Below are 26,612 nucleotides of genomic sequence, written 5' to 3'. Positions count from 1 at the left end.
AATGGGTGGAAACAGAAATTAGCACGCCAACAAGTTCTTATTGCTCAGATGACATCACATGGAGTCGTGGCATTAGGACGTCCTTGCTGATGTGAGAGCTATGGAGAAAAGTTTCAATGGAATGCTATGGGGTACATTCAAAAGTGAGAAATTCACAGGCAAATAAATCCATCAGAAGCCTATCATCAAGTGCGCTGCCAGTTAGTCCAGTGGCGGCACTTCAGAGCAGGAGGTTGGGGGAGGGGGTGGGGTTTGGGAGTGTTCTTTTTTTTCTAAAAAGTGGTCTTGCACTCGGGTAAGACAATTCAGAGTATACGAGTATTAAGGATAATCTCATATCGTCTGAAAGCCAGAAAAATAGAGATTGGCACTGTACAAGATCTTTACTGGAGCCACTAGATATTTGAAATCCATTTCATCAATAAACACAGAGAAGGAGATATTTCAAACCTCAAAAATGTTTGTCACAAGCGCCAGTAAGGGTACACCACAAGTGACAGAAGAGGAAAAGGCCAGAAACGAACTTTATTATGAATATGTATGGTAAGACTAATACAGCCAATTTAGGACCTCTTTCAGGATCCTGTTAAAGGCTGAAGAAAGAGGGAATATGGTCCACACTGCTCAGCAACATGGGAAGTCCCAGATAAAGACATTCTTCTAGTGTTCACAATTAGAAAAGACAGGAACTAAAATGACTGTTTGTACCAAAGTGTCATAGATACATATCCTGCACACTATCCTGCCATCTAATGCGGGCTTTGGAATTACAATACATTGACTTAGAGCTTGAGTTTCAGTTTTGAGAATGAATTGCAATAACATAGCCGAAACCAACAATGCTCAACATACAACCTCTTATCTAGTTTAATTTATTTTGTAACCCACCAGAAAAATGTGTGTTTGCTTGTGAAATTAAAAATAACAACCTCTTAGTAAAGCTACCTTTATTTTCCCAACCATGTGGGAGGTGGGTGTCGCGTATGAAAGTAGAACATGACAAGATGCAAACAGATGGTTACAGGGAAGTAACATTTTCGGTTTACAGCATGTGGTGTAGATCATAAGCTGTACACTCCCCTAATGGTTGAGGTAGATGAAAACTATAGCTAGTTGTAAAGAATAATGTTTTCAGAACCACTTGGGCTATTTTTCTCACATTAATATCCAGTAATTTTTGCTTAATGTGCCCAATGATCATATTGCAGCTTTACACATTTTCACTAGTGGTGTGTTGCTGTGGAAAAGCATGGTGATAACTTATTTGCAGGCGTTATGAACACATGGAATTTCTATGAGCTGAATGTTGTGTGTATAGCAAACCTGAATGCTTCACAAAATACATCTGGCTATGCCCCCTTTTTTTGTATAGTAAGAAAAAAGAAATCATTTTATTGAGTTTACTGGTGCAACAGTTAGTACCTGAGAAGCCATCAATTATAGCTAAACATTTCTTTCCGAACAAATTAACCATGAACCAACTGACAACTTCCACAGTCTACGCCCTTCCCCCATCCCTATCGCGCATACTTCCTCTCCAACCAGCGATCAAGAAATAATCTGGTTGCTGTTCCTTTATGTTAGTTTCAGGGCTTTTGTCTGCCACTCTCACCAGTGTGCAGCCTCCATCAGTTCCTTTCAGTCCTGGGCGTGATTTATAATTTTTCTGGCTTCCTGTGATCAACTATATGCTTCCCCAGTGACCTTGATTAGCACTGCTCCATGTCCCATCTTTTCCCAAATGTCTGGGGGCACCCCCTGCCCTCGTACACCAGTTTTTCCAGTGTTCTGCATTTCCTTCACCCATTCTTGCATCCATGGCTGGTCCTCACCTCCCCATTTCCTCACAATTTCTCTTTTGGCCAGTAGGAATTCCAGATTGACCATATCTTTTGGTAGGAGGGTACCTCGGAGTCTCTCCACATGCCTAGCAGAACCTGTGTCACCTGCCCCCCTATTAGAGTGCACACTGCGGCTTCAAGGTTAGTCCTCAATCCTATTCAGGACGGCTCTAATATTGGGCAATCCCATAGCGTGTGGAAGAAGGCCCCTGTTGGCGACAGGCTCGTAAAACCCTGTTGTCTGCTGCCCTTCCTATTTTGTGTAGAAGGGTTCTAGTATGGTATATCTTGTTTAATATTTGGATTTAAATAAGACAAACAGCCTATATCGCCATTTCTCGGGGGAACAGTCTCTCCAGTCATCTATATCTTCTGCATCTCTCTGCAAGCATGCCCTTAGTTTGCTCAGGTCTCCCTGTGTTTGTCATGTGTGCCACATGTTCACTTTGTTTTGCAGAAGGCTTTGGTTCCGTCAATGCAGTATAAAGGAGTACAGGTTGTGTCTAGTGAGTGCAGTGTTCTTTCTGATGTGCTGCAAAGGTTTGGAACAATAATGGAAGGTCAATTGTTTGATTAAGGTGAAACGATTAAAGGAAGCAAGAGTAGATGTGTTTAGCACGGACTTGTCTTTGGTAACTTGAATGATAGGTCCATCCAATGGCAGAGCTTACCGTTCACCAACTGTGGACAAGGAAGTGATTGATACTAGACAAGCAGCTTTTCATGTTTAGGTTGGTAGAGAGTATGAAGTTATTGGTGCGTAAAGTTAGCCCGTTAATAGTGTTAGGATCATATTAAGATCCCAATAGGCTTTAATACCAAGACTCTAAGTGAAATCGATTATCTGCTCTGTAATTAGGTGCTACAGCTGAAAAATATATGCAGATGACGTTCTTGCAAGGTGTGTTTCTATAAGAGAAAAAACATATTTCAGGATTTGAGATGGACTTTCTAGGAGTGAAGGTAAGTATTTTTGTTTAACAGTAATGAACAAAATGTTTGCACTTTGCTGTATAGCATGCCCGTGTATGGGGGTGACGTGCTTCTTTAAGGAAACATATTCGGAAGGTATGTTAGAGAAACCAAATTGTACCTCAAGAGCCACATCGAGTGACTGTGGGACTGAGATGGTTAAAATGCCTTAGTCTAGTGCATTGCCACCAAGTTTAGGTATAAGTGGTGTTTGCAGTGCAGCTGTACGGCCTCGAGAACTTGGATTACCATATTTCCCCATCCCTTGTTGGAGCAACTAAGGAAGGAAGGTCTCATCTGATAGAGAAGGATAACGCAAAAAGGAAACAGCAGCCAAGCGTATATCCATCAGACTGGCTCGCCCAAAAGCAAAAGGTCTATGACTCAAACCAGAAAGTAACCAATGAGCTACAAAAGAGGTGGCAGAGCAGGAGGAAACTAAACGGTATAATCCAAGAAAGCGGATTGTCAAAACAGACATGGCGGAGCTAGCCTGCCCTTAGGAAAACAAGCCCGGAAGCGGTGCGCGTGCGCGCTTATGCCCGCTGCTGCAGGAGGAAAACAGATGGCAGGCTTTGCGTAACCGCTAGCCATAGGCTGTGGGCGACTACAATTCCAGGCTAAGGTGGGACATGCACCCGCCTTTGCCCAATTGCATGCTGTCTTTTTTCGAAAGAAGCACGCAAAGACCAATAAGAAAAAGACTAAAAAAAAAAAAACACGTGCAAAAAGTATGAAATTAGTCCAAGAGGTCCTTTTTCCTAGAGCTGTGCATACGCGCTGCCTAGGCGAGACCTTAAAAAGAACTACTGGTACAAATATTAAGCTGCTGAAGAACAAAAATAGAATATATTTTATTCATATACATATTTTATATATTTCAAATATCTTAGAAACCAGCCACCGAAATATGGGGCAGAGACCAAACTGATTAAACAGCAGGAGAAATATGATTAAACTTACAGTTGTGGTAAAGTAGGTTTTACAAAAGGATCATTTTCTGCTCCATTTACAGCTTTATTTTTCCTCTGCTTTTGTTCAGCATTGGGTACTGGTGACTGGACACCAATTGTAGAGGGTGGTTTTCGTTTGGCAAGGAGCTTTCTTTGCCTTTCTATATCTTCTCTTTGCTGGTTGATCCATTCTTGTTGCCTGTTAAAATCAGAAAAATAATATAAGGAACAACTAATGCTAATACAACAGTCACTCGCTATGTTTTTACCTACTATTCAAAATGGAAGTTATTAAAACACTCATAAAACATCACAGTAAAGACATTGTTTGTTTGCATTGATGGTGAAGAAATAATTGTAGGATGCTAGCTCTGTATATACTATACCAAAAATGAGGTATAGTGTGCATAGAAGTCCAGTGGAACCCCAAAGGTAGGCAGAGATAAAAGTAGATAGCACCTTACTCTTCATTGTGGTACTGTGGGAGAGCAGTGAGGCATATGCCTCACTCTGGTGGTACTGTGGGAGAGCAGTGAGGCATATGTCTCACTCTGGTTGGCTAGGGCCCCCTGTCTGCAAGATGGTGGGGACTGAGAGTTGTGCTTCACCTCGACTCCCCCACCTGAGGGGTGGGGTTGGCAAAGGTGGGCACACCGCTCTCTACCTCACTTGGTTTCCCCGCCCAAAGTGGGGACCTTAACCGATGGGGGCCAGTTACTGAAAGCAGCAACAGGCCTGGGGAAGTTTGCAAAGGCGTCAACCCTTTGAAGCTTCCCCTTAGATAGCACCTTACTCTTCATTGTGGTACTGTGGGAGAGCAGTGAGGCCTATGCCTCACTCTGGTGGTACTGTGGGAGAGCAGTGAGGCATATGCCTCACTCTGGTGGTACTGTGGGAGAGCAGTGAGGCATATGCCTCACTCTGGTGGTACTGTGGGAGAGCAGTGAGGCATATGCGTGGTGGTGGTGGTACTGTGGGAGAGCAGTGAGGCATATGCGTGGTGGTGGTACTGTGGGAGAGCAGTGAGGCATGGTGGTGGTACTGTGGGAGAGCAGTGAGGCATGGTGGTGGTGGTGGTGGTATAATATATATATTATATAATAAATATATATAATAATAAAATAAAATATATAATAATGGTGGGGGTGGTATAATATATATATATATATATATATATATATATATATATATATTTATTTATATATATATATATATATGTATATATATATATATATATTATAATAAATATATATAATAAAATAAAATATATAATAATGGTGGTGGTATAATATATATATATATTATATAATAAATATATATATATATAATAAAATAAAATAAAATATATAATAATAGTGAGCATTTAAGTGTGTGTGAATTTTTATGGACAGAAGTGTTACATGTTGACAGGATTCATGTAGAAGTATTCCAGCATTGGATGGGCCTTGTATATTATCCTAGCGTGTGTATCTTTGTAAGGATTACATCTGCTGTCTTGTAAACCAGATAATGTTTATTTAATTCAGAAGGCTTTTCTGACGTCCGCTTAGGCTCGAGAAATAGCTCTGAACCTCATATGATTACGGGAACTTTTAAAGTTTATCCAATTATGGCCTCAATGATGGTAGCCAAGAACATATGTGTCTGTTTGCTTTTTCTAGCAACTGAGGATGCCACGAGTTGGCTTCGTATAATAACAAATATTTGCCGTCCAAGTGTTTCTAGCTTTAAAGTGTTAATTCATGCAAATACGACAAATCACAAATCTGCCCTTAGCATATACACATTTCCAGTGCTTGTTTTTTTCCTTCGTGTGTCCCCCTGTTAGGGCTTGAAAGCTGTGCGTCACTCTTTTAAAATATTATTGCTTTCGAAAACATATCCTGAAGCCAAGACACATACACACAAATTATTATTTTTTGTAATGCAAAATACACCATACTACAAACAGACTTACCAGAAACTAAGGCTATCAGTAGCCCGAACCTATGAATGAGCACGGAAAGTAAGGTGATAGTATTCCCCCAATCAAGGTTACTTGTCTAAAACGCAAACCTCAACTTTCATAACTTTCCTTAGCTCTAAAAATGCTGCAGTTGTTGACATTACATGGCTGGCTTACTGTTGCAATATTGCCGTCTGCCACGTGGAGTTACACTTGGTGGTGGGAGAAGTTAAAACTTCCCCCATGAATTCGGGAAACATGGACATTGGCGAGGGTGGGAGAAGTATCCGGACTTCTCACGAGCTATTCACCAGTATTTTTTCAGCCCACCCATCTCAGCTACGGTGGACTATTTCAATAACGCAGAAACCAGGCCTATGAAGGAGGACACATCTAGCTCCACAAATGTTTCAGCTAAGGGGGGTCAGCAAATTGAGGTAAATGCTGGGTGTTTTGGAGGAGTGGAGAAAGTCAGGGCAGCCACACGTGCAGGCCATTGCACCACGAACGGTAGCAAGAATTATTTCCTCTCACTGCTAATGGCAGCACAAGCAATACCATCTTTTATTAAGTCTCAATTACCAGACGGTGCAAGCTGTCCTTTGGTGAAAAGACCTTTTGTCAGTTTACAGTGGGCTTAACGCCCTTCCTGTGCTTAGCACTGGTTGGCGTGACTGTCACTCATTTGCTTGCTTGCTTCCTATTCCTAAGTTTGAGCTTTACTTCCAGTTCTTGTGTTTCTCTCCCCCCTGGAGCATGGACTCATTACTTATTTCTTTGCACTACTCGCTTTGAAGCACTACAGTTTTATTTTTGGTTAAGTAGTCCACAAGAGTGCATGTGTTTTCTAGCAGTCTCCCTTGAGTACCGCTCTTCCCTCTTCCGCTGCGCTCTGTCTTGCTCTTTGTTACCCATATGCTTCTTCCCTTCATTCTCTGTGTAGTGCTCAGCCACGTGTCTCTCCTGGGGTTGCTTTTTTGCCCATATGTTCCCCCAAACAGCTTAATTTTCCACTTTCTCTAGCCTGTGTGCTTCTCTTCCCCCATACTCTTTTTTCCACTTGCTCCCCCTTCTGTATTTCTCAATCGACCCGTGCCCCTTTCATGTTGCTTCTGCCCCCTCCCTCTGTTGATTTTGCCCCTATGTTGACTCACCTCCCTGCATTGCTTCAATCTCAACCTGTGCCCTGTGTTGCTTCCATCTACCCGCACCCTCCATGTTGCTTTCGCCTACCAGCGTCTCAAAAAAATTAAATAATGCTTTTGCACTTCTTTAAAAAGTTTATTCAGTTATCCAACTCAGATAAGTAAAAGAAAAAAAAATCATCAACATTTTGTAGGCACATGCTTGCATGTTCCACATGCCTACAAAATGTGCCCAGTTGAGGTGTTATAGCACTTTTTTTACTCTTTAGCCATGCTGCACAGCAACAGGTCTCGCATTTGCGAGAGTTTGAGCTGTTGGCATTGTAAATGACAATGCCTTTTATTTACGTGTTGGTTTTTAAAACTTAAATAAAAGGAGGCATTGTCGTTTACAATGCCATATCCTAATTCCGAAGAAAGGTGTTTTCTCCTTCTTCTAGCTCTCCAGCAAAAACTCACATCTGAAATCAGCATAAAACTATCTAGATTGAGGATCAAATGTTCCTGTTATAGTACTGCATGCTTAAGTCTACCAGGGTCTCATCTTTAGATTTTGATAACACGTTCATTCTTTCATTTGTGATTATTATCTTGATGATGATGAATGGGAACTACTTTGAGTATTCACCACTGTCTCCTATTATAATACAGATGCAGGCCCATTTATTTTCATATTGTGTGTCAAGGAGCTATCGTGATGTTAACATCACTGCTTATTCTCTACCTGATGGCTAATTTGGAAAAGAGTTCTGGATCAGATAGTCTGTCAATTTAATTGGATGACATTAGTATGCCAGGTTAGTTTGCAAATCTAAGATGTAAAACCAGTTAAGCAGCTCCTGAATAATTTGAATACCTAGGCATCATTGGCCAATGAAGATCCTTTTCTCAGAGCGGATAACTATGAACAAATATTTTGTTTTCATCACTACGAAAAACACTAAATTCAAATCAACCAACTGGCCAACGTGACTTGTATCATTTCAATCAGTGGTAGCATGCACCACTGCTATTGCAGCCTGCGTGTTTTAGTGCAGCTAGAAAGTGAAGAGTCAACATGGCACACTTCTGTGTGCATGAGCACTAGGTAAGTCAGCCTTAAGGCAGGGTACACTAAACCCCATGTGAGGATCTCTCTGCATGAGCAGAAAGGCCCCTATAATATCGAAGGCCATTTCTTAGCTATTACAATTGCACAGTAAAATCCTAATGAGTATATAGTCTAGAGAAAATTGTCATTACAGGCACCGTAATGACTTTACTGAATCCTGGGATGTTTGGCATCGAACATCTCAGAATAATAAACCTGCACTAATTCCAGTGTCAGATGTATTATCCCATGCACTGAGGAGTCCCTTCTAGAGGGTACCCATGTACCAAACCAACCACAAGTGGGTTCCTGACTGGTGAACACCAGCCTACCACCACAAGACAGGCTTCTGGACCCCTGGGGTGGGAGCCTTCGCCTTTTCTGGGCAGAGGTGTCCACACCTTCCCCAGGTCAGGAAGAGCCATCTGTGCCAGGGGAGCTTAAAAGGCCTTGCCACCTTTGCAACGAGACCCCCCCGCCTCTCCTGGTAGCAAGAGACAGCCCCCTTCCTGTCTTCACCCCCATTTTGGCAGGAAGACAGGCAGGAGGGGACAGCCCAGAAGGAGTGCCCATCTCTGCCAACCCCACCCCTCAGGTGGGGTAGGTGAGAATACAGTATTTAGGGGCACCCCTGAACCCAGCTCAGCAGTTCCTGAAGACCTAAGAAGATTTGCGAAGATGACGACGCAGCAAAAGATCCATGCGACCCCTGTTTTGGCCTCAGCCCTACCGCCTGCCTGCACCTTAAAGCAAATCCTGCAGCACGACGACTTACAGTCTGAAGACCAGCGATCTCCAAAAATCCTGAGGATTAATCAGCTTTAAAAAAAGACCCAAGACTCACGAAGACAGTGGCTCGGTCTCCAAAAAGAACTCCAAGACCCAGCGGAGCCACAAATACTCGCCTTCCAGACCTACCACTGCCCCAGACGCCGACAGCTTAAGTCCAGGAGGCCCACCGGTCCAGATGAGGTTCAACAGCGGTCTCCAGCCCGAATCCATCGATGGGTGATGTCTCCCAGCCTTCGTGACGACACCTGCTGCCTCTAAATCCAAGCACCCCACCTGCCCAGTAAGGAGAAACCGGATGCCCAAAGACACCCCTGCATCCTCCGGCCCTGCGTCCAGGTGACCAGAACCTATGGTATCCAGACATCACTTGGCACCTCAACTTCCTCCCCTGGCTGTTGGTTCCACCAAAAAGACTTCCTGGTCTGATCCTGCATAAACAACAGTTGATGGACACAATGCAGAACAATGTCATACACAGGGCTTTAAGTGGAATGAAATAACAGGGGGGTCTCAAGGGGGCGTGGCCAATGTAATTAAGGATGTGGCTTAAAAAAGTACGCTAAGAGTTTGTGCTTAGCACAGTGTGCCCCCTGACTGGGATTTTGTTTTTTCTGTCATTGAATCCAGATATTCGATACAACAAGTAACATCATACTTACAACAAGTCAGGACTATTGGCTTTGTCAATGGTTGTTAGCTGCAAAAGATAAATAAGCAGCAACTGTGTCTTATATATAATATTGAAAAAGCCTGCACATAAAGACCTGGTGACACCACGACAATGTTGCTGCTCCTTAGTTCTGAAAAGAGAAGAGAAATCCAGAGAGAAACGGACTCTCTTTAAAGGATTTCCCTACCCCTATAACGCTCGAAAAAAAAAAAGGGACCTCCTGTGCCACGGCACAAAACAGAGCCCGATAGAGACCCGTTTCGAGGCCTCTGTAAATTAACTGCCGGTGCTCAGTCCCGGTGAGACCCGGCAGACTTAAAGCCCAGGTCATACACTCACCCTGGTACAGAGCTCTGGGCCTAAACCCATCGTTTTTTTGCTCACCATGCCATTCCAGTTTAAACCCAGCCATATGCAAATCAGTCTTGACCCTGCACCCCATGGGAACAGTCCAATCTGAACTGCCAAGCCAGGTCCTCCCTGGACTGGAAACAAGCATCCTAGGACCGGTTTCGGGCTTTCAGCCCTCATCTGCCAGGATAGCTTGATTCCAGTCGCATGGAGAGCACAGGACTCACATCTGAGCATACCTGTCTCACTCGGGGTGACAAATGCAAAAACAGTTGATGGACAGAATGCATAACAATGTCATACATTCACCCCAGTACAGAGATTTGGGCCTAAATCCATTGTTTTTTTGCGCACCATGCCATTCCAGTTTGAACCCAGCCATATGCAAATCAGTCTTAACCCTCTGCCCCATGGGAACAGTCCAGCCTGAATTGCCAAGCCAGGTCCTCCCTGGACTGGAAACAAGCATCCTAGGACCGGTTTCGGGCTTTCAGCCCTCATCAGCCAGGTCTGAGCCTGCAGCAGGAAACCGGAATAGAAAATCTCCATGCGGTAACAATGGTCGCCCGGCACTGTGTGAGCACACTGCACCTGGCCAACCCTGTGCCGCTGGGGGTGTTGTTTTGGTGCTGCTTGGGCCCCCCTTTGAATTTTCCTTAAATGCTAGAGGTTGTCCTATAAGGACTCTTTACCTGCCTGTGAGCAGCCGCCAACCAATGTGCCCCCAATCCCCACTGACTAGCACTGACACCCCTGCACTCTGTACCCGGCTGCCATAGTGACGCTGGTGGAGCACACAGAGTGCAGAATTGAACCTTGGGGAACCTTGGTTCTACTGTCAAAAAGGACTACACCAAAAGTCGTTGTACCTACCTGCAAGTGTTATCTTCATTTTTCCTGTAGGATTGCATGGTGTGGCGTTTTGCTGAAAAATGTTGGCTCTACCTTACATTGCAACAAAGTAACTTAGTGTCTCCTAGTAAATTGTCCTGCTTACTAATGTACTGCAGCACCTAAACTGTGTTATCGGTTTGCTTTATACTAAGTTATAAAAGTAACTGTCTCAGAGCAGAATATGATATATGAATAGGAGGACTTCATGTATTCCAAACTAGAAGCAATTGTGTTGGTGGGGTACTTTGAAATCGGCAAGAACAATTCCTCAAAATCCACTTTGGCTTCCTTGGTCCCAGATAGCTATAATTCTGTCCATTTTGCATTTCATTAGGAAATAGGCAGAGCAGCCTCTTAAAATGCCCTTGTAATATACAATCTGATATACGTAAAAGCTAGCCCATTCTTCTAACTTATGACGGTGGTCATGGTGTCCAAATTGTTATGACAGTTGGCAGACACCACTGTGGCTATTATACTTGATTCCCCTGCTATGCCTTCCGGCGAGCGTACATCCTGTTCGTCTATTCTCTCCTGGAATGTGGCCGAACTTCAGGGTAAATTAGACTCCCCAGAGTGGGGGTCTTTTATTGACACACAGGATGTATGCCTGTTTCAGGAGACATGGGCACGGAAGGACAAATGGCGATCAGGCTATGCAACCTTTTCAATCCCAGCTAAATAGGAGAGGAAAGGATGACCCTCGGGGGGCCTCTGCATATGGGTGGCATCCCATTTGGGATGCAAGGCTAGGGCCCTTAAAACCAACTCACTGGATGTTCAGTGCGTGTTGTTGGAATGGCCGAACCATACTCAACTCGCGCTGATAAATGTATACTCCAGACCGATGGGTATATCGAAGCCCTCACCCACCATCGATGAGCTCTCGTTATTTCTGCCCACAATACCTAAGGGTGCCAAGATCCTGTTGGGGGGAGATTTTAACTGTCAGTATGAGCCGTTAACCCTGTCCATGGAGGGAGCACTTCTGGAGGAGGATGATCAGTGGGGAATTCCGCAATTAGTTGGCCCACCAGTCAAGGCATGCACTCCCCTAGCAACACAAATTATGGCACTCATTCTCAGTAATTCTACGAGGGCTTGTAATGTCCGAATCAAGAGTGACATCCCTTCAAAACCCACCTTCAATAAATCAGGGCAGGAGTCCCATTTGGACTACATCCTTGTTCAGATATCGGACTGGAACAAGGTCTCTGGCTTTGCGGTAGTCCAAAGAATTGACAGTGATCATAACGCGCTGATTCTTTCGCTGGTCTCGCCCAGTGGTCCCATGGGTGTTCAGCTGGCAGAGGCATCTTCAGACCCTAAATTAATTTTAACTAATGATAGGCGCAGAGTGAGATGGGCCAAGCTTTTGGACAATCCCGCCCACATTTCCGAGCTCTATGCACGGATCCTCCCCACACTTGAGCGTGTCGGGGCGCTTATTAATCAATCCTCTCCAGAAGATCTGTTTCCCAAGTTGGGCACCCTCCATATGGATTTGGTGGACACCCTTGTGGAGCTTTTAAACCCAATTGTGCGGAAGGGGCTCTGCAGGGGGCAAAGATCCTCCTGGTTCAACTCAGCTTGCAGGAAGGCAAAGGCCAACCTCCTCGCAGTATTGAAGCACCCCAGGGACTTGGAGATAATTAAGACTAGGAGGGCGGAACTGAAGCAAGCTATCCACCATGCAAAGACGGAATGGGATTATGCCAACTGGGAAAATATGCTGGACTCCCTCCAGACTAGAGATGCTCGTAAATTTTGGCAGATCGTGAGAACAGGGTCTGCCAAGCCGACTCAAGCTGTGGAGGCCAACATTGCGGCTTCGGTGTGGGAGGACCACTTCCACAGCCTCTATGAAGAGGTCAGCCCTGGCTTGCCCAAGCTCCAAGATGGGTTATTGTCTGAACACCCTCTACTCCCCGGGGTCAACCATGCAATCTTTAACTTTGGTGGGCGTTGAGCCAATGCAATTCTCACTGGGGGAGGTTTTTAATGTAATATCAAAAATGCCGTCGGGCAAAGCCCCCGGGCTAGACAAAGTCCCGGGAGATTTATTTAAGCACCAACCTAGGGTCTGGGCCCCCTATCTGTTGGAAGTTTTTAATGCAATCCTCGGGGGAATGGCGGTCCCTAGTACTTGACTGGGAGCAGAGATTGTACCGATCTTAAAGAAGGGCTCTCCTCTGCTCCCAGCCAACTACAGGCCAATCAGCCTCATTGATGCTTCACAAAAAACCTTCGCGAGGCTGATACTTGATCGCCTGCAGGAATGGATGACGGACCATTCAATTTTAAGTACGTTCCAGGCTGGGTTTAGGAGTAAGGTGTCAACTATGGACCAAATTTTTCGGCTGGCCCTCCTCTTTTGGAAGACGGTGCGGGTGGAGGGGGGTACGCTGTACACCGTCTTTGTCGACCTCCGCGCAGCCTTTGATTTGGTCCAGCGGGGTAAACTTTGGACGGTACTCGCCAAACTTGGCATTCCCGCCGCCCTTTTAGACATCATTGTTCGTCTACACACACATAATTATGCACAGGTTCGGTGCGGGAGGATGGGTAGCCTCTCAAAAAGATTTCCCGTTGGCAGAGGGGTAAGGCAGGGTTGTGTTCTTGCACCGACCCGGTTTTGCCTCTTTGTCAACGGGGTAATCGATTACCTAAATAATGTCCCTAATACAGATGCACCTAGGCTCGGCGGCAGAAGGGTGCCCGCAATTATGTTTGCGGACGACACCCTGCTGCTGTCGAAATCCCCTATGGGGATTCAGCGTATTCTGGAGGGGTTTGAGGCATTCTGTGGAGAGCATGGTCTTGAAATAAATGCCCTGAAGACCAAGTACATGATTTTTAATCCCCCCAAAAAATCACGCCCTAATCCATTTATAGGCCTGAACAGGCTAGAAAGAGTCTTTACATTCGAGTATCTGGGTGTGCCCTTGAATGCTAAATTGGAATGGGGCGATCATCAGGTTAAGTCCCAGCTCAGATTGGCTCAAATAGCAGGGGGAATAATTAGGCTAGTCAACTCTAATAAATCATCTGTTAGACCGCTAGCCCCCCCGTTGGAGATCTATAGACTCCAGGCCAGAGGTGCGATCCTCTATGGAAGTGAGCTTTGGGGATATGCCTGCAAAAAAGAGCTGGTCACTGTAGAAAATAAGTTTCTTAGACAACTCCTAAAGTTACCGGCTAGTACCCCTCTTCTGCCCCTCAGGTTGGATCTGGGTTTGAAACCCTTGGACGAAGTAGTGGGTGTAAAGCCCCTAACCTTTTGGAGAAGAATATGGTCCACTCCCGAGCTAGCCAAATTTAGGCTGGAATTGCAGGAAATCCTTGCTCTTCCTGCTATAGAGAACATCCCGTGGTTCAAATATCTAAAAACTGAGTTTGCTCGGCTGGGCCTTCCGACCCTGTGGAGTGATCCTGTCAGGGAGTGTCCCGTAAACATCTGGTGGCAACTTTTCATGCATGTAACCTTGCATCTCACACACAGGGTACACGCCCAGATTCTCTGGCTAAAACTTTTCTTGGGGTGAAAGATTCTTATAAGTTTGAGTCAGTTCTTGATGACATCTTTCCGAATTTGGCCAGGAAATTATTTCTACAATGGCGGTACAGTACCCTCCCGCTAAGGGCATTTACCAGCAAATGGAAACAGCACTCCCTGGAAAACTGCCCTGGCTGCAACTGTAGGCTTGAAGATGAACTGCATTTAGTCTTCTTTTGTCCTGCCTACATTGCGGCTAGAAGGTTCTGGATAATTCCTTTATGTAAAAATCTAGGGTTTGCTAAATGCTCTGAGGCCTTTAGAATTCTTAAAACTGATCTCTCAAAAGTAACTCTTTTTGCAATGGCCAAATTTCTCGAAGCAGCATGGCACAAGAGATTCCTTCTAATTCCTAGGGTACTTCATCCCTGATACAGTTTATGTATTAGTCAGTGTACAAATGTCCTGTATTGGTCACTTTATGTAAGATTTTAGTTACACTGTCAAATTGTCCTCATTTATTAATTTGTAATATTATAGACTCTTTTAATTAATTAGTACTGGGCTATTTTGATTGCTTTTATAGTAGAGGTTGAGGTGTATTGGGCCATACTATTTATCTGTGTGTTTTTCCTCTATTGATGTAACACTGATGTCTGATTTTTGTCTGTATTAATTTTATGCCTATCTTTTATGGCAAATTGCCGAAATAAAGATTAATGAATGAATGAATGTTATGACAAAGCTGTGAAAGAACTTCTTACACCGAAACATGGTAGGGCACTACTCAAAACAGTCCTATTTTCATGTCCTACCTTTGTCACAATTAAAATCAATAAATAATCGTTGGGTATGCATCAATATGCTACCATAAGTACAAAACAACGGCACAACCATGCTCTTCAATAGATATGGTAGCATCAACTAGTATTGTGGACAGATGTGGGCCTGAACATTTTGGCAGACTGACAAAAACCTGCCTTAAGCCTTTTTGGACCAAATAAAAAGTACACTCCTCCACTAGGTCGCAACGCGGGCAAATATATTCTATTTGCTTTTTTTTGTCATTCCAGGAAACAAGGGCCTGGGCAGTAGCAGCATTTTAAGGAGTGAGAAGACAAAACATAAGGGCATTAGTGTTCATGGGTAACATAGGATGTCAAAGTAGAAGTAAATGAGACCAAGACACATCACAAAAAGAAAAGAAGTAAAAAAACACAACAGGTGATGCAGGTGGTGTAAACGGATGTTGCATTTCTGTATTTTTTTTTCGTGTAGCTTATTACTCTTGTATAGTGCATACTTTGAACTAAGTCCCCTCCAGGTGCATATAACAGGTCATGATGTAGGCACTGTTAAATTGAGGCTCAAGGCAGTACGAGTTTCTCACATTCCCAGTCATGGTTCAAAAAGGTTTTCAGCATACACGGTATTCCAATCCTTGGCCTCTCTACCGAGAACACTGAGCAACGGTCAAGTATTTCAGTTGCAACTGTGATTCAGTGCACATGTGTGTGGAGTAAGTTCACAGCTGTCAAAATATTAACAAGGCAAAAGAAAATGCAGTTAGTACAGGTGAGCGGATACACTGATTGAGGGGGTGGTGAAGTCAAGAAGATGTAAGGAAATGCATTCAGGAATGAGTGAAAAGAGGAAGCTAAAGAGGAAAGATGAGGTGTAAGAAATGCAGACTGAGAAGTTGGAGAGAATAAGAGCATAGAAGAATAGAGTGCATAATAGTTTCGATTGAGACACTGAAGACCACTACACCGTGCATAGGCCTCAGTATTGTTTAATTCACAGTCTCAAAATTTCAGAATGGAAAATTGTTCAATATTAATTATTTACAACAAAATCCTTACTGTCGCTCCTTTATCTTAAACACCTAAGGTTTAGCTGACAAAGGCAATAGTCCAGGCTGGGTTTAGGTATGTCAGTTGTTGTGTTGTAGATCTGGCTCCAATAACAAAAGTAGAGAGGCCCCAAAATACCGGCTGGGTGGCACACTATGGGACTCACAGAAATTTAGTTTATGTGTTTAAGCCATGCACTTAATTACATATGCAACGCCCTCTAGAGGCTCCCACTTTTTTCTTCCCACTTAAAACCTTGATTTCATGTAATGCTTTTCACGTTTTGCTTCATTTAATATATCCAAAAATATAATCTTTTACTACTATAATCATTAGCTCCAAAAAATAAAGAATTTCTCCCCGGGTCATCTGCAACGTCTGCATCAGATGAAATTAATGGTGATAACAGCAATGCCCTTTCAAATGCACAACAAATTATATGTTTTAATAAAAATAATCAAATGCAACTAACTTCACAAGATTCTGAAATGCAAATCCGTCTGTCCATTGCTCTGTAAATGTAGCTCCATGTCGAACAGTCGTAAAGTGCCCGAGGCGTAACCTGTCTTGCATGCTCTTCTCTCTACTTGCCAGTTTTTCCTGCGTGCTCTGAGAAAAGGGATATTATTTTCAGATTAATTGCAATTTAATTCAAAATGAACGTCTTTAACATAATTTACCATTAGGTCCTTAAACATTACGGCAGAAATGCTTGCACTCACCTTTTCAATCAGAAGTTTTTTGCTCATTGAAATGCATTTGTTTAGCCTTTCTTTGTATTTTTCAAGAACTTTTTGTTGTTCATCTATTTGTCTTCTTAGATCACAGTTCGTCTAAAATGAAATGAAACTAGTATGAAGTCACATTAAGGGGCATGAAAGGATTAAGCAATTACAAGACAAAGTTTATGTGCATAGTGGGAAGGAAACATCAATTTAAAAAGTCACTATTCATGTTTTGGCACTCACAAAAATTTATAAAAATGTGGAATCTATTCAGGAAGCCATTGCATGCACTTTTAGTAAACCGTTAAGGAGAATTTTTTGTTTTTAAATCACATAGCCAACTGCACCTCACATTTGGAAGTCTCTACACTCAAATTATTTTAATTTTTGGCATGTTAATACATATAATTTATGTGGCAGCCAGGAACTACGGCGTACACTCTTTATAGAGCTCCTAGCTGAAACTCCACTAATTTGTTACCATTAACAGATTTGGGGTGAGAAGCGAATCATCAAGTTAGTGAGGTGAAGAATTCAATTAACCAATCAATCATGGGTTGGTAAAGCACAACTACTCACCCGTGAGGGGCTCAAGGCGCTAGGGCAAGGGGGAGGGGGGGTATGGCGGCTCACTCAAGTGCTGGGGTCATCTGAAGAGCCAAATCTTGTGGTCCTTCCTGAACTGGAGAGGCGTAGGGACTTGCCAGAGGTGTAAGGGAAGGTCGTTCCAGGCCTTGGCTGCAAGGTAGGAGAAGGACTTTCCTCCTGTTCTGGTCTTGTAGATGCGGGGGAAGGTGGCCAGAGAGGTCAGCAGATCGGATGAGTCTCTTGGGTGCGTGGAAACAGAGGCGGTTGTTCAGGTATGCTGGTCCGATGTTTGCATGAGCGAGGAACTTGAAGGTTATTCTTACGATGGGGAGCCAGTGGAGATCGCTGAGGTGTTGGGTGATGTGGTTGTGACGGGGATGTCTAGGATCAGTCTGGCTGCGGCGTTCTGGACGGTTTAGAGTTTGCGAAGTAGTTTCTTGTCAATTTCAGGTAGAGATCGTTGCCTTAGTCCAGTCTGCTACTGATGGTGCATGACAATTTTTCTTGATTCGGATGAGATTCATCTGAACGTTTTTTGGAGTATGCTGAGGGTGTTGAAGCAGGCCGAGGGTATGGCATTGATCTGGCTGTTCATTGTGAGCGATGAGTTTAGTATGATGCTGAAGTTTCGTGAGTGGTCCGTTTGGGGTGGGGAGGAGGGCTCCGAGGGGGGACACAAGGTGTCATCCCACATGGAGAAGGTGGAGACAATGATGAGTACTTCTGTTTTCTCTAAGTTCGGTTTCAAACAGCTCTTCTTCATCCAGGTGGCGGCGACTTTCTTCCCTTCTTGGAAGTTATGCCTGGTGATGTTGGGTTCTTTGGCGAGGGAGAGGATGAGCTGGGTGTCGTAGGCATAGGAGACTATGTTGAGCCCCTGGTTTCCGACGATGGTTGTGAGGGGGGCCATGTAGATGTTGAAGTGAGTGGGGCTGAGGGAGCATCCCTGGGGCACTCCTAAGCTGACCTCTGTTGGTCCCCCACAGGAGGGAAGGCATATGGACTAAAGGAGTTCCCACTGGAGAGGGGTTATCCTGGTGCAAATTCTCCCTTGTAGAGGCCATTTCTGCCAGTGACAACAGGTCCAGCCCTCTCCAACTCGACAGGAGTGTGGGTATTACTGGGCTGGAGAGGCAAGGCAGAGGTCGGGGGGAAGGCACTGAAAATTGCGAAGATATTCCCCAACGTATGACTGGACCCATGTCCTCGGACATGGCAGAGGTGGTAGCTGAGAATGGTGTAGCTCGAGTGAAACAATGGGTGTAAACCCATAAATTACATTGCAGAGAGACAAGAGACCCAAAGGTGCCTGTTGCGCAGGTACTTAAGCACAGAAGACCCAATGCAACCTGCAATCTAAAGCTGCACATAGTAAAATAGAGACTTTGTGGCCCAGCTTCTTCTATCCGCTGTGGCGTTTAACATGGAAAGAAAAAAAAACACAAACGGAGACAGAGTGGGTTTTTTCAAACCCTGCTCTCTCGAAGAAAACCCAGATAGAGAGGGGCGCAAAACAGCTGGAGAGAAGGCAATGATGGAATAGTTAATGACCCTGCATGCTACCCACAAGTCCTAAACTGAGGCAAAAGAAATCGCACTAAACAGTTCAAATGAAAATAGAATGCAAGTTGGTTTATGGGTAATGATGACCACATTTTGGAAAATGCAGTATTTTGTCAGAAAGAATGTTTGTCCTAGTGAGGAAATGCCTCCTCCTGTATGGTCACCCCCAATGTTTTGGACTGATGCTACTGGCTTTTCAACTCGGAGTGCACTGAGGCTTGCTTCCCAGACCTACGTGCCCTGACCTTAAATTATGTATGCTTGATTTGCTTATACCCAATTGGCATAGGCTTGTTTACTTAAAGTCCCTAGTATGTGATACCCTGGGTACCCACTGCCTGTAAGCTAGAGGGTCACCAAGGGGGTGCAGCACCGGTTGTGCCACCCTGGGTATGACATTGGTAAAACATGGCTCCTAGTCTGCCACTGCAGACTGGAGGGGCAGTTTTCAACTGCTAACTCGACTGTCATTTAAATCAATAGCAAAGCATAATCTTCCCTTTGTGATGTATATAAGCCACTCATAATGTTGGTCTAGCGATCCCAAAGGCAGGGTACTGTATGTTAGGAATTGGAACATGTACTTATACATGTTCCAATGGTAAAAACACGCAATTGTAATTTTTACTGTTGAAAAGGCTAGTAGCATCATTGGTGAGTGCACAGTTACAAGCTGATACCTCTGCCTTGCTAACTTCTGACTGGGACTACTAAAGTTGATACTGTAAGGTATAAAAAAAACTCATTACATGAAGTCGGACTTGATTCCCCAAATCAAAATTAATGTGACTTGTTGCAGTGTACAACTTTTTACAAAGTTCCGACATGGTTTACCAAAGTCGCCTGTGCCTGGTTGTACATGAGGTCTGTATCTGAGACAACTTTCTGCCTTGCTGAGGAGTTGGGCAAACGACTGAGGAAAAGACAAAATAGGAGCCTGCGTGAGGGAATAGGTGTTACCTCTCAATGGTAGGAAGCCAAACTGGTGTTGCCCACAAGGCGAGATTCGACGGGAAGGCTGCCTTTGAATGGCAAATGGTGAACACTTGCTCTATTGTTTAGGTAGACAAGCTGACATTCGGCATAGAGAGGGGAAACCAGTTGTCAAACTGGTTTTTCAGGGGCATATAGCCCCTTGGTAGCCACACCTCTGAGTTGGGCTAGGGAGCTCTACATGACGAGAAAGGGGTTCTACCATCTTGAGAGTGAGCAGAATAGAGAATTCTAGGATAGCTAGATGCTGAACTTCACAGGAAATTGTCATCAGGTAGGAGGGAACATTGGCTAGTGACAGCGACCTCTGAGGGCATTTTTGGGCATAGAAAGGGCACCCCTGGAACCCAGACCTGAGCTAAACTTTTCCAGGCTGTCATCACAGCTCCTGTGGGTGTGACCTCTTCAGCCTGTCAAAGCACCTCTAGGCACTCCCTCTCATGAAAAGGGAGAGCGCCACAGATTACCTCTGACACTGGGCACGAAGCTCCCAGGTCAATCACTGACACCTTGCCACAGAGTAGGGTGGGGTCAGCAGTCTCACTGATCCCAACCCGCTCTGACGAGCGAGGGACTGCGGCCTTACCTCACTGGCTGACCTCCTGGGATTTCCAAAGCAGAGTGCTGCGCAGGTGCGGTTATTTTTGTTTTTTATTGTTAGGTGCATGCATGCATGAATATTTGGAAGCAAGTGTTGCAAATGAATGTGTGTTTGTGCATGCGTGTGATCCGAAAGAGTGTTAATGTATGCATTTGTGTTCCGACTGCCCCACTCCCTGCTAAAACTGTAGGCCACTACTTCTCTATAGAAGTCAATGGCAAGGAGCCACTGACACTGGAACTGAATTGAAGAATGCTTTTCCCGGAAAGGTAACTGTTTCTATGGACCTTGCTGGTTCCCATGACTCACCCCCTGTCATAGTTGGTCGTGTCGTCTAAATTAAATAAGTAACCATATTGATACTTACCCAGGTTTTTCTCAAAAAGGATTTTCAAATTCGTTGAATTTGCCAATGCTGGTTCAAGGTTGAGTAAAAAGTGTCGATTTACTGTACTTTGTAAATGATGTATTTCTGGAACCCTCCGTGGATCTCATTTTGCTGTCTATATTTACATAAAAATCCTATCCATTTTTAGGTCTCGCCTGAGTCAGGGCATGAGCTGTATGCGAGACATTTAGTCGGGGCTTTAAAAAGTGCTACCACAAGCTGCTTTGGCTGGCCTTACGCTTGCGTGCACGCAACCGCCAGCTTTCAGCACCCAATCAGGCGCCATCTGGCTTTCCTCTCACTTGATTGCTTTCTAAACGCTCCTCCGTCCCGCCCCTCCTCCGTCGTGCTGCTTTCACTATCGCTCACGCGCACCACTTTTGAAGCTGGGCTTGTCTTGTTGAAGTACTTTTAGGGTCGAAATCAGTGACGAATCTACCGGGATTGTAAGACCCTGATTTGAGAGACAGGAGGTAAGTCATATGCCAGGGAACCCCAGCCTATGTCCAGAGGGCTGGCGTGTATTTATGGGGCAGAGGACTGCTTTGATTCTAATAAATAGAATAGTAATAGGACCCACGAGCTTATTGTTCTGCTTTAGGAGCATTGGCTTACCTGCTCTTCATGTTTATTTTCATTGTCCATGTATTATAATCGTAGACAGTGTTCCTTTTATTCCTTTTTCAAGAATCTGGTCTATTCTTGTTTTGTGAGTGCGCCCACACACATCACGTCCTAGGGCATTTTTTCATTGTATTCCTTTATCTTTTTTCTTTCATTCTTTCACCCATTCCCCTCACGCCTTCTTTTGTTCAGATCCCCACTCAGCTTTATTTTTAATTCCTTTATTTTACGTCCCTTATTGTGCCCTTTTAGTCTGTTTCTATGCTCTCATTATCCGTCACGAGCTAAGAGCTTCTTTGTTTCCTTGTTTTTCCTCCCAAAACATTGCCCCTTTATAGCCAACATTCTAATGACGAGTCCACCCTTCAAAGTACTCTCGGAGCATATCATTTTGGTGATGCACACAGAGTGCCCAGACGTAAGTGATGGATTCCCATACAGAGCTCCGGTCCTAGGCTTTTATAAAATAACCTAATGCATCCTGATTGCTATGGTCTTTGATTACAAATTTTAAAAAAACTGTCTAGCTAAATCGTCAGAATACAGTGGTGTGAAAACATTGTTTCCATTGTCTCCATTGTCAATTTATTCACAAGAAACCTTCCCCATCTTCCTCCTCCCCTGCAATCTCTGGCCCTATGGAACTCGTCCTTAAATCCCATTCAAATAACAGGCTCCCTACGAACTTCTGCACAACTGAGTATCTTGACGATAACCATCCCTTGACTGTCGGTCCCAATCCCATGATAAACATACACTGTATTTCTGCACTTTCACCGGACCTCAGTTTCTGAATTGAAGCAACAGTCATTGCGAAGAAACAGTTTTTCGAATCTCTTATGCTTTTGAGGCTGTTTCTAGTATGTGCACTCTGTTTGAGTGCTCTAAGTAGGAAAGTTCAGATTTGTTTTTTTGCGTTTCCACCCGAACAGAAAAGAACTCCTGCATTTAAAAATCTGTTCACACTGAGGTCACTCAATCTTTGTCCTTCCCTTTTGTAGCTCTTGCGTGTTGTCCCACGTTTTGCTGTTTCCCTCTCCTTCCTCAGAGAGCTTCACACTGGGCATAGTAAGGTTTTCACATATTACTTCTCCCTCCTGTCACTACACTCCTCTAAATCTGCCCCATGTTACTGTCCACTCTCCTTTCACTTCCCATGTCCCCCTCTCCAATCACTGCTCATCTCTCCGTTATAAAACATGTCTCTGCCACTGCTCATCCTTGCGTTGGCATTGCCCTAAATTCGGTCACTGCCCCACTACAGTATATAATCGCTTTTCTATTTTCATTCGATTCCCTCCTGTCACTGCTTATCTTTCTCTCCTATAACCAGGGCAAACTGGAATTAAGCAATTATGTGGCTGCAGTGATTTTCGCATATAGATTTGCCGCATTCGCTATTTAATCCATCATCAGCTGCAGATTGACAAACATTTTTGTTTCTAGCTCAAACTGTTCAAAAGTTACAAAAAATGCGAAGACATGCGTTACCGCAAAGGGCAATGCCCTTTGCAAAGCTGGACTGATCCCTTTCTGTTGCTCTGTTGTCATATTTGGATGTTAAACAGGTACTAATGAGATACAACTATGCCCACAGAGTGTTACTAAGTTTAAAAATGATGAAATTATGAAGTAATACTAGTACAAAATTTGCTGCATTAGGTTGCATAATTTGGCTTTTCTTGCCACATAATTTGCTCAACCCTGCCACCTAATGTGGCCCGCTCCTGCCGCATAATTTAATTTGCTCTGCGTATAACTGCTCCTCTGCTTTCTGTCCTTGGCTTTCTCTCATGTCATAGCTGTCCTGGCGCCTGGCGCATTGCTCCTCCTTTTGTTGTCGCGTGACACTGTTATTATCTGTGTATTATCACAACTTCTATCCTGGGCATCAATTGTAAAACGCCGACTCCCAACAATGTACTTTACTTTCCAATTAACTGCTGTTTACGCAGCACTAGGAAAAAAGTTTTGCACATGTGTAACCTTCAGAGGAAATGAACCATCAAAATCGTATGTGTGCCCAGCATATGTAGGCAAATCATAGCGCAATATTCACATATCTGTGAAAATGTTAAAAAAACAAATTCATGCATAAATTAATAACTATTTTCAAATCCGTCCAAACACTTGGTATTGCTGGATTGTGAGCGATATGCAAAACTGAACATTTGAGAGTTGTGCAATTATTATTTTAGGTTTTATTTTCGGTTATCTTTGCGCTTAATTCACCAAAGGCAAAGGGGAACAGGTAGACCTGTACTTCTAGCCTTGAAGCAAACAGATGACGTTTTTGAATTCTCACATCGGGCGGACTCCTTGACAGCTAAGCCAATTGTAGTTTTATAGAAACAGTCATATATGTAGAAGTTTGTTTATTTGTGCAGAACTATAATTTTCCTTTTGAAGGGCCTTACTGCCCATTTAATATTGTATGCGTTTCCTCCTTGAAAATGTACTTGGTCGTGCCTTTTATGTGTAAGGACCACAAAGAATAGTGTTTGGTGGATGTTCACCTACTTTTACAAGTAAACCCATTTAGGAATTTGATTGGACTGATTTATAGAGCGCAAATGTTTGCTCCGAGACATCTTGGAGCTCCTCATTACAGGTAACCGGAACCAGGATTACAGCAGAGGCTAGTCCTGCCTGAAATGCCACGTTGCTGTGAAGGAGATGAGCTTGAAAGCAGCCCTAACCTCCCTGCGAGTGCGGTGCCCTGGAACCACCCTGTGTACCCCAACTCTCGCTGCGGCTGGCGTTCTCTTCGAGCTGTCAGAGCCTCGTGCAAGGCAGGCATTGCACCAGAGAGTGGCGGTCCTTGAACACTGCAGGAATTCACCAGAGACAGTGGTGAGCCTTGCGTAGTTCAGGTTTTGCAGCGTGAATCTTTCTGGATTCACTATGCTGTGCAATATTCCGCGGTCTTGTGGTTGGGTCCGGATTCGTAGTCTTTTCTTTCTTTTTTAGGTTTCGCCTTGCCGAAAGCTGCGCAGCAGACTTTCGCGCAAGGCGAAAACATTTGAGAAGAGTATGTGGCTTGGTCACCGCCTCTCATTTCCATTGGCTAGCTCCATAAATGGAGGCTAGCCATTGGAAGTGAGATCTGTCCGTCACGGTCCGAGGCGATTCGTGGGCGTTCCGGCGATGTTTTTCTCATCCTGCCCCTTTTCGCACGTCATGCGGCTGTGGGCGTGTTTTTTTTTTTCTTCTCCCGTGATGTTTTCGTCTTTTTGGAAGTGCCTTTAGCCGGAGTGGTCGGCGAGATTTACGTTGCCAGGAAGTTGTTGTTATTTCCGATCAGGTAAGCAGCATTTTGTTTATACTTTTGCTCCGTGTTGTGAATGTTTGTGTCTCCCCTTTGTGTGTCTCGTTGCTGTCGTGTTCAAGATAAAGGTAAGTGCGACACACTTCCAATATGCCCTGTGTTTGTGCGTGTATCCTGTCTCGTCTATCCCGTCTCATGTTGTCTGTTTGTTTTACGTTTGTTTGTTTCGTTGCTGTCGTCTCTACATGCCCCGCGTTGTGAATGTTTCCGATCAGGTAAGCAGCATTTTGTTTATACTTTTGCTCCGTGTTGTGAATGTTTGTGTTTGCACAGTATGCTTTATTTTGCTCAGCTAATGTTTTTTTGTCTCTTTTCCAGGTTTAACATGGCCCGTGTCGTCTGAGTGCAGTGGTGTGCACCGCTGTGCACGAAGTGGTTCCGACGGTAGGTATGCTGCTGTTTTTGGATGTTAGAGGTAAGCCATCTGCTTTATTTTGCTCAGCTAATGTTTTTTTGTCTCTTTTCCAGGTTTAACATGGCCAGTGTCGTCTGCGTGCAGTGGTGTGCACCGCTGTGCACGAAGTGCTTCCGATGGTATGTATGCTGCTGTTATAGGATGTTAGAGGTAAGCCATCTGCTTTATTTTGCTCAGCTAATGTTGTTTTGTCTCTTTTCCAGGTCCAACATGGCCTGTGTCGTCTGCGTGCAGTGGTGTGCACCGCTGTGCACGAAGTGCTTCCGACGGTAGGTATGCTGCTGTTTTTGGATGTTAGAGGTATGCCATCGGCTTTATTTTGCTCAGCTAATGTTTTTTTGTCTCTTTTCCAGGTTTAACATGGCCCGTGTCGTCTGCGTGCAGTGGTGTGCACCGCTGTGCACAAAGTGCTTCCGACGGTAGGTATACTGCTGTTTTTGGATGTTAGAGGTAAGCCATCTGCTTTATTTTGCTCAGCTAATGTTTTTTTGTCTCTTTTCCAGGTTTAACATGGCCCGTGTCGTCTGCGTGCAGTGGTGTGCACCGCTGTGCACAAAGTGGTTCCGACGGTAGGTATGCTGCTGTTTTTGGATGTTAGAGGTAAGCCATCTGCTTTATTTTGCTCAGCTAATGTTTTTGTCACTTTTCCAGGTTTAACATGGCCCGTGTTGTCTGCGTGCAGTGGTGTGCACCGCTGTGCACGAAGTGCTTCCGATGGTATGTATGCTGCTGTTTTTGGATGTTAGAGGTAAGCCATCTGCTTTATTTTGCTCAGCTAATGTTTTTGTCTCTTTTCCAGGTTTAACATGGCCCGTGTCGTCTGTGTGCAGTGGTGTGCACAGCTGTGCACGAAGTGGTTCCGACAGGTAAGTGCTATATTTATATATTGTTAGGGAATGTGTTTGTGTTTTGTTACATTATATTGGGTCTAGTTTTTCCTTTGTCTTAAATAGCTAGTAGTATTTAAAAAAATACTAACTAATGTTTTTGTAATTGACGCTTTTTTAACGAAAGTGCTTTTGATGTATTTTAGGTCCAATTTTCTTCGGGAGACTTCTAGAATTCACCGTCCGTGATGCAGCGAAATTCAGGTAAGTGCTATATTTATATATTGTTATCTTAACCAGAGCTGGTGATGCTGTTTGAACTAAGTCACTGTTGTTGGTGAGATGTCGCTACGCACTGCGGCCTGGGTTTTATGTAGTCTCGTTGAAAGAGAAAGCAGAAAGATTTGAGTGAATTCTCTCTACTTTGTTTGTGCTTTATGAATATATACGTTCACTATTTTTAGATTCAGACGTAAATCATTGCAGTGCAGCGTCTTTGCTTATGAGCATGGGGACTGTAGTAGGTGGTTGGGCCCCTTGCGATAGAATATCTTGCAT

At 44.2% G+C, this 26,612-nt stretch overlaps 1 protein-coding gene across 5 annotated transcripts in view; it reads right to left on the bottom strand.

The window, feature by feature from the left end:
• TLK1 (tousled like kinase 1) overlaps positions 1–26,612 on the bottom strand; it is a 656,881-nt gene that overhangs the window by 301,497 nt on the left and 328,772 nt on the right. For all 5 annotated transcript variants that reach the window (XM_078681584.1, XM_078681580.1, XM_078681585.1 and 2 more), the window contains 3 exons: positions 16,725–16,835; positions 16,475–16,611; positions 3,777–3,965 (listed from right to left, as the gene is read on the bottom strand). In XM_078681584.1, the coding sequence (XP_078537710.1) occupies positions 3,777–3,965; positions 16,475–16,611; positions 16,725–16,835 (437 nt within the window). The remainder of the gene's footprint in view (positions 1–3,776; positions 3,966–16,474; positions 16,612–16,724; positions 16,836–26,612) is intronic.

This window comes from Lissotriton helveticus, chromosome 3_1, assembly GCF_964261635.1.
Source record: "Lissotriton helveticus chromosome 3_1, aLisHel1.1, whole genome shotgun sequence".
Lineage (NCBI taxonomy): Eukaryota > Metazoa > Chordata > Amphibia > Caudata > Salamandridae > Lissotriton > Lissotriton helveticus.
Note: the sequence above shows the minus strand (reverse complement) of the source record. Positions and strands in the feature narration are given on the sequence as shown.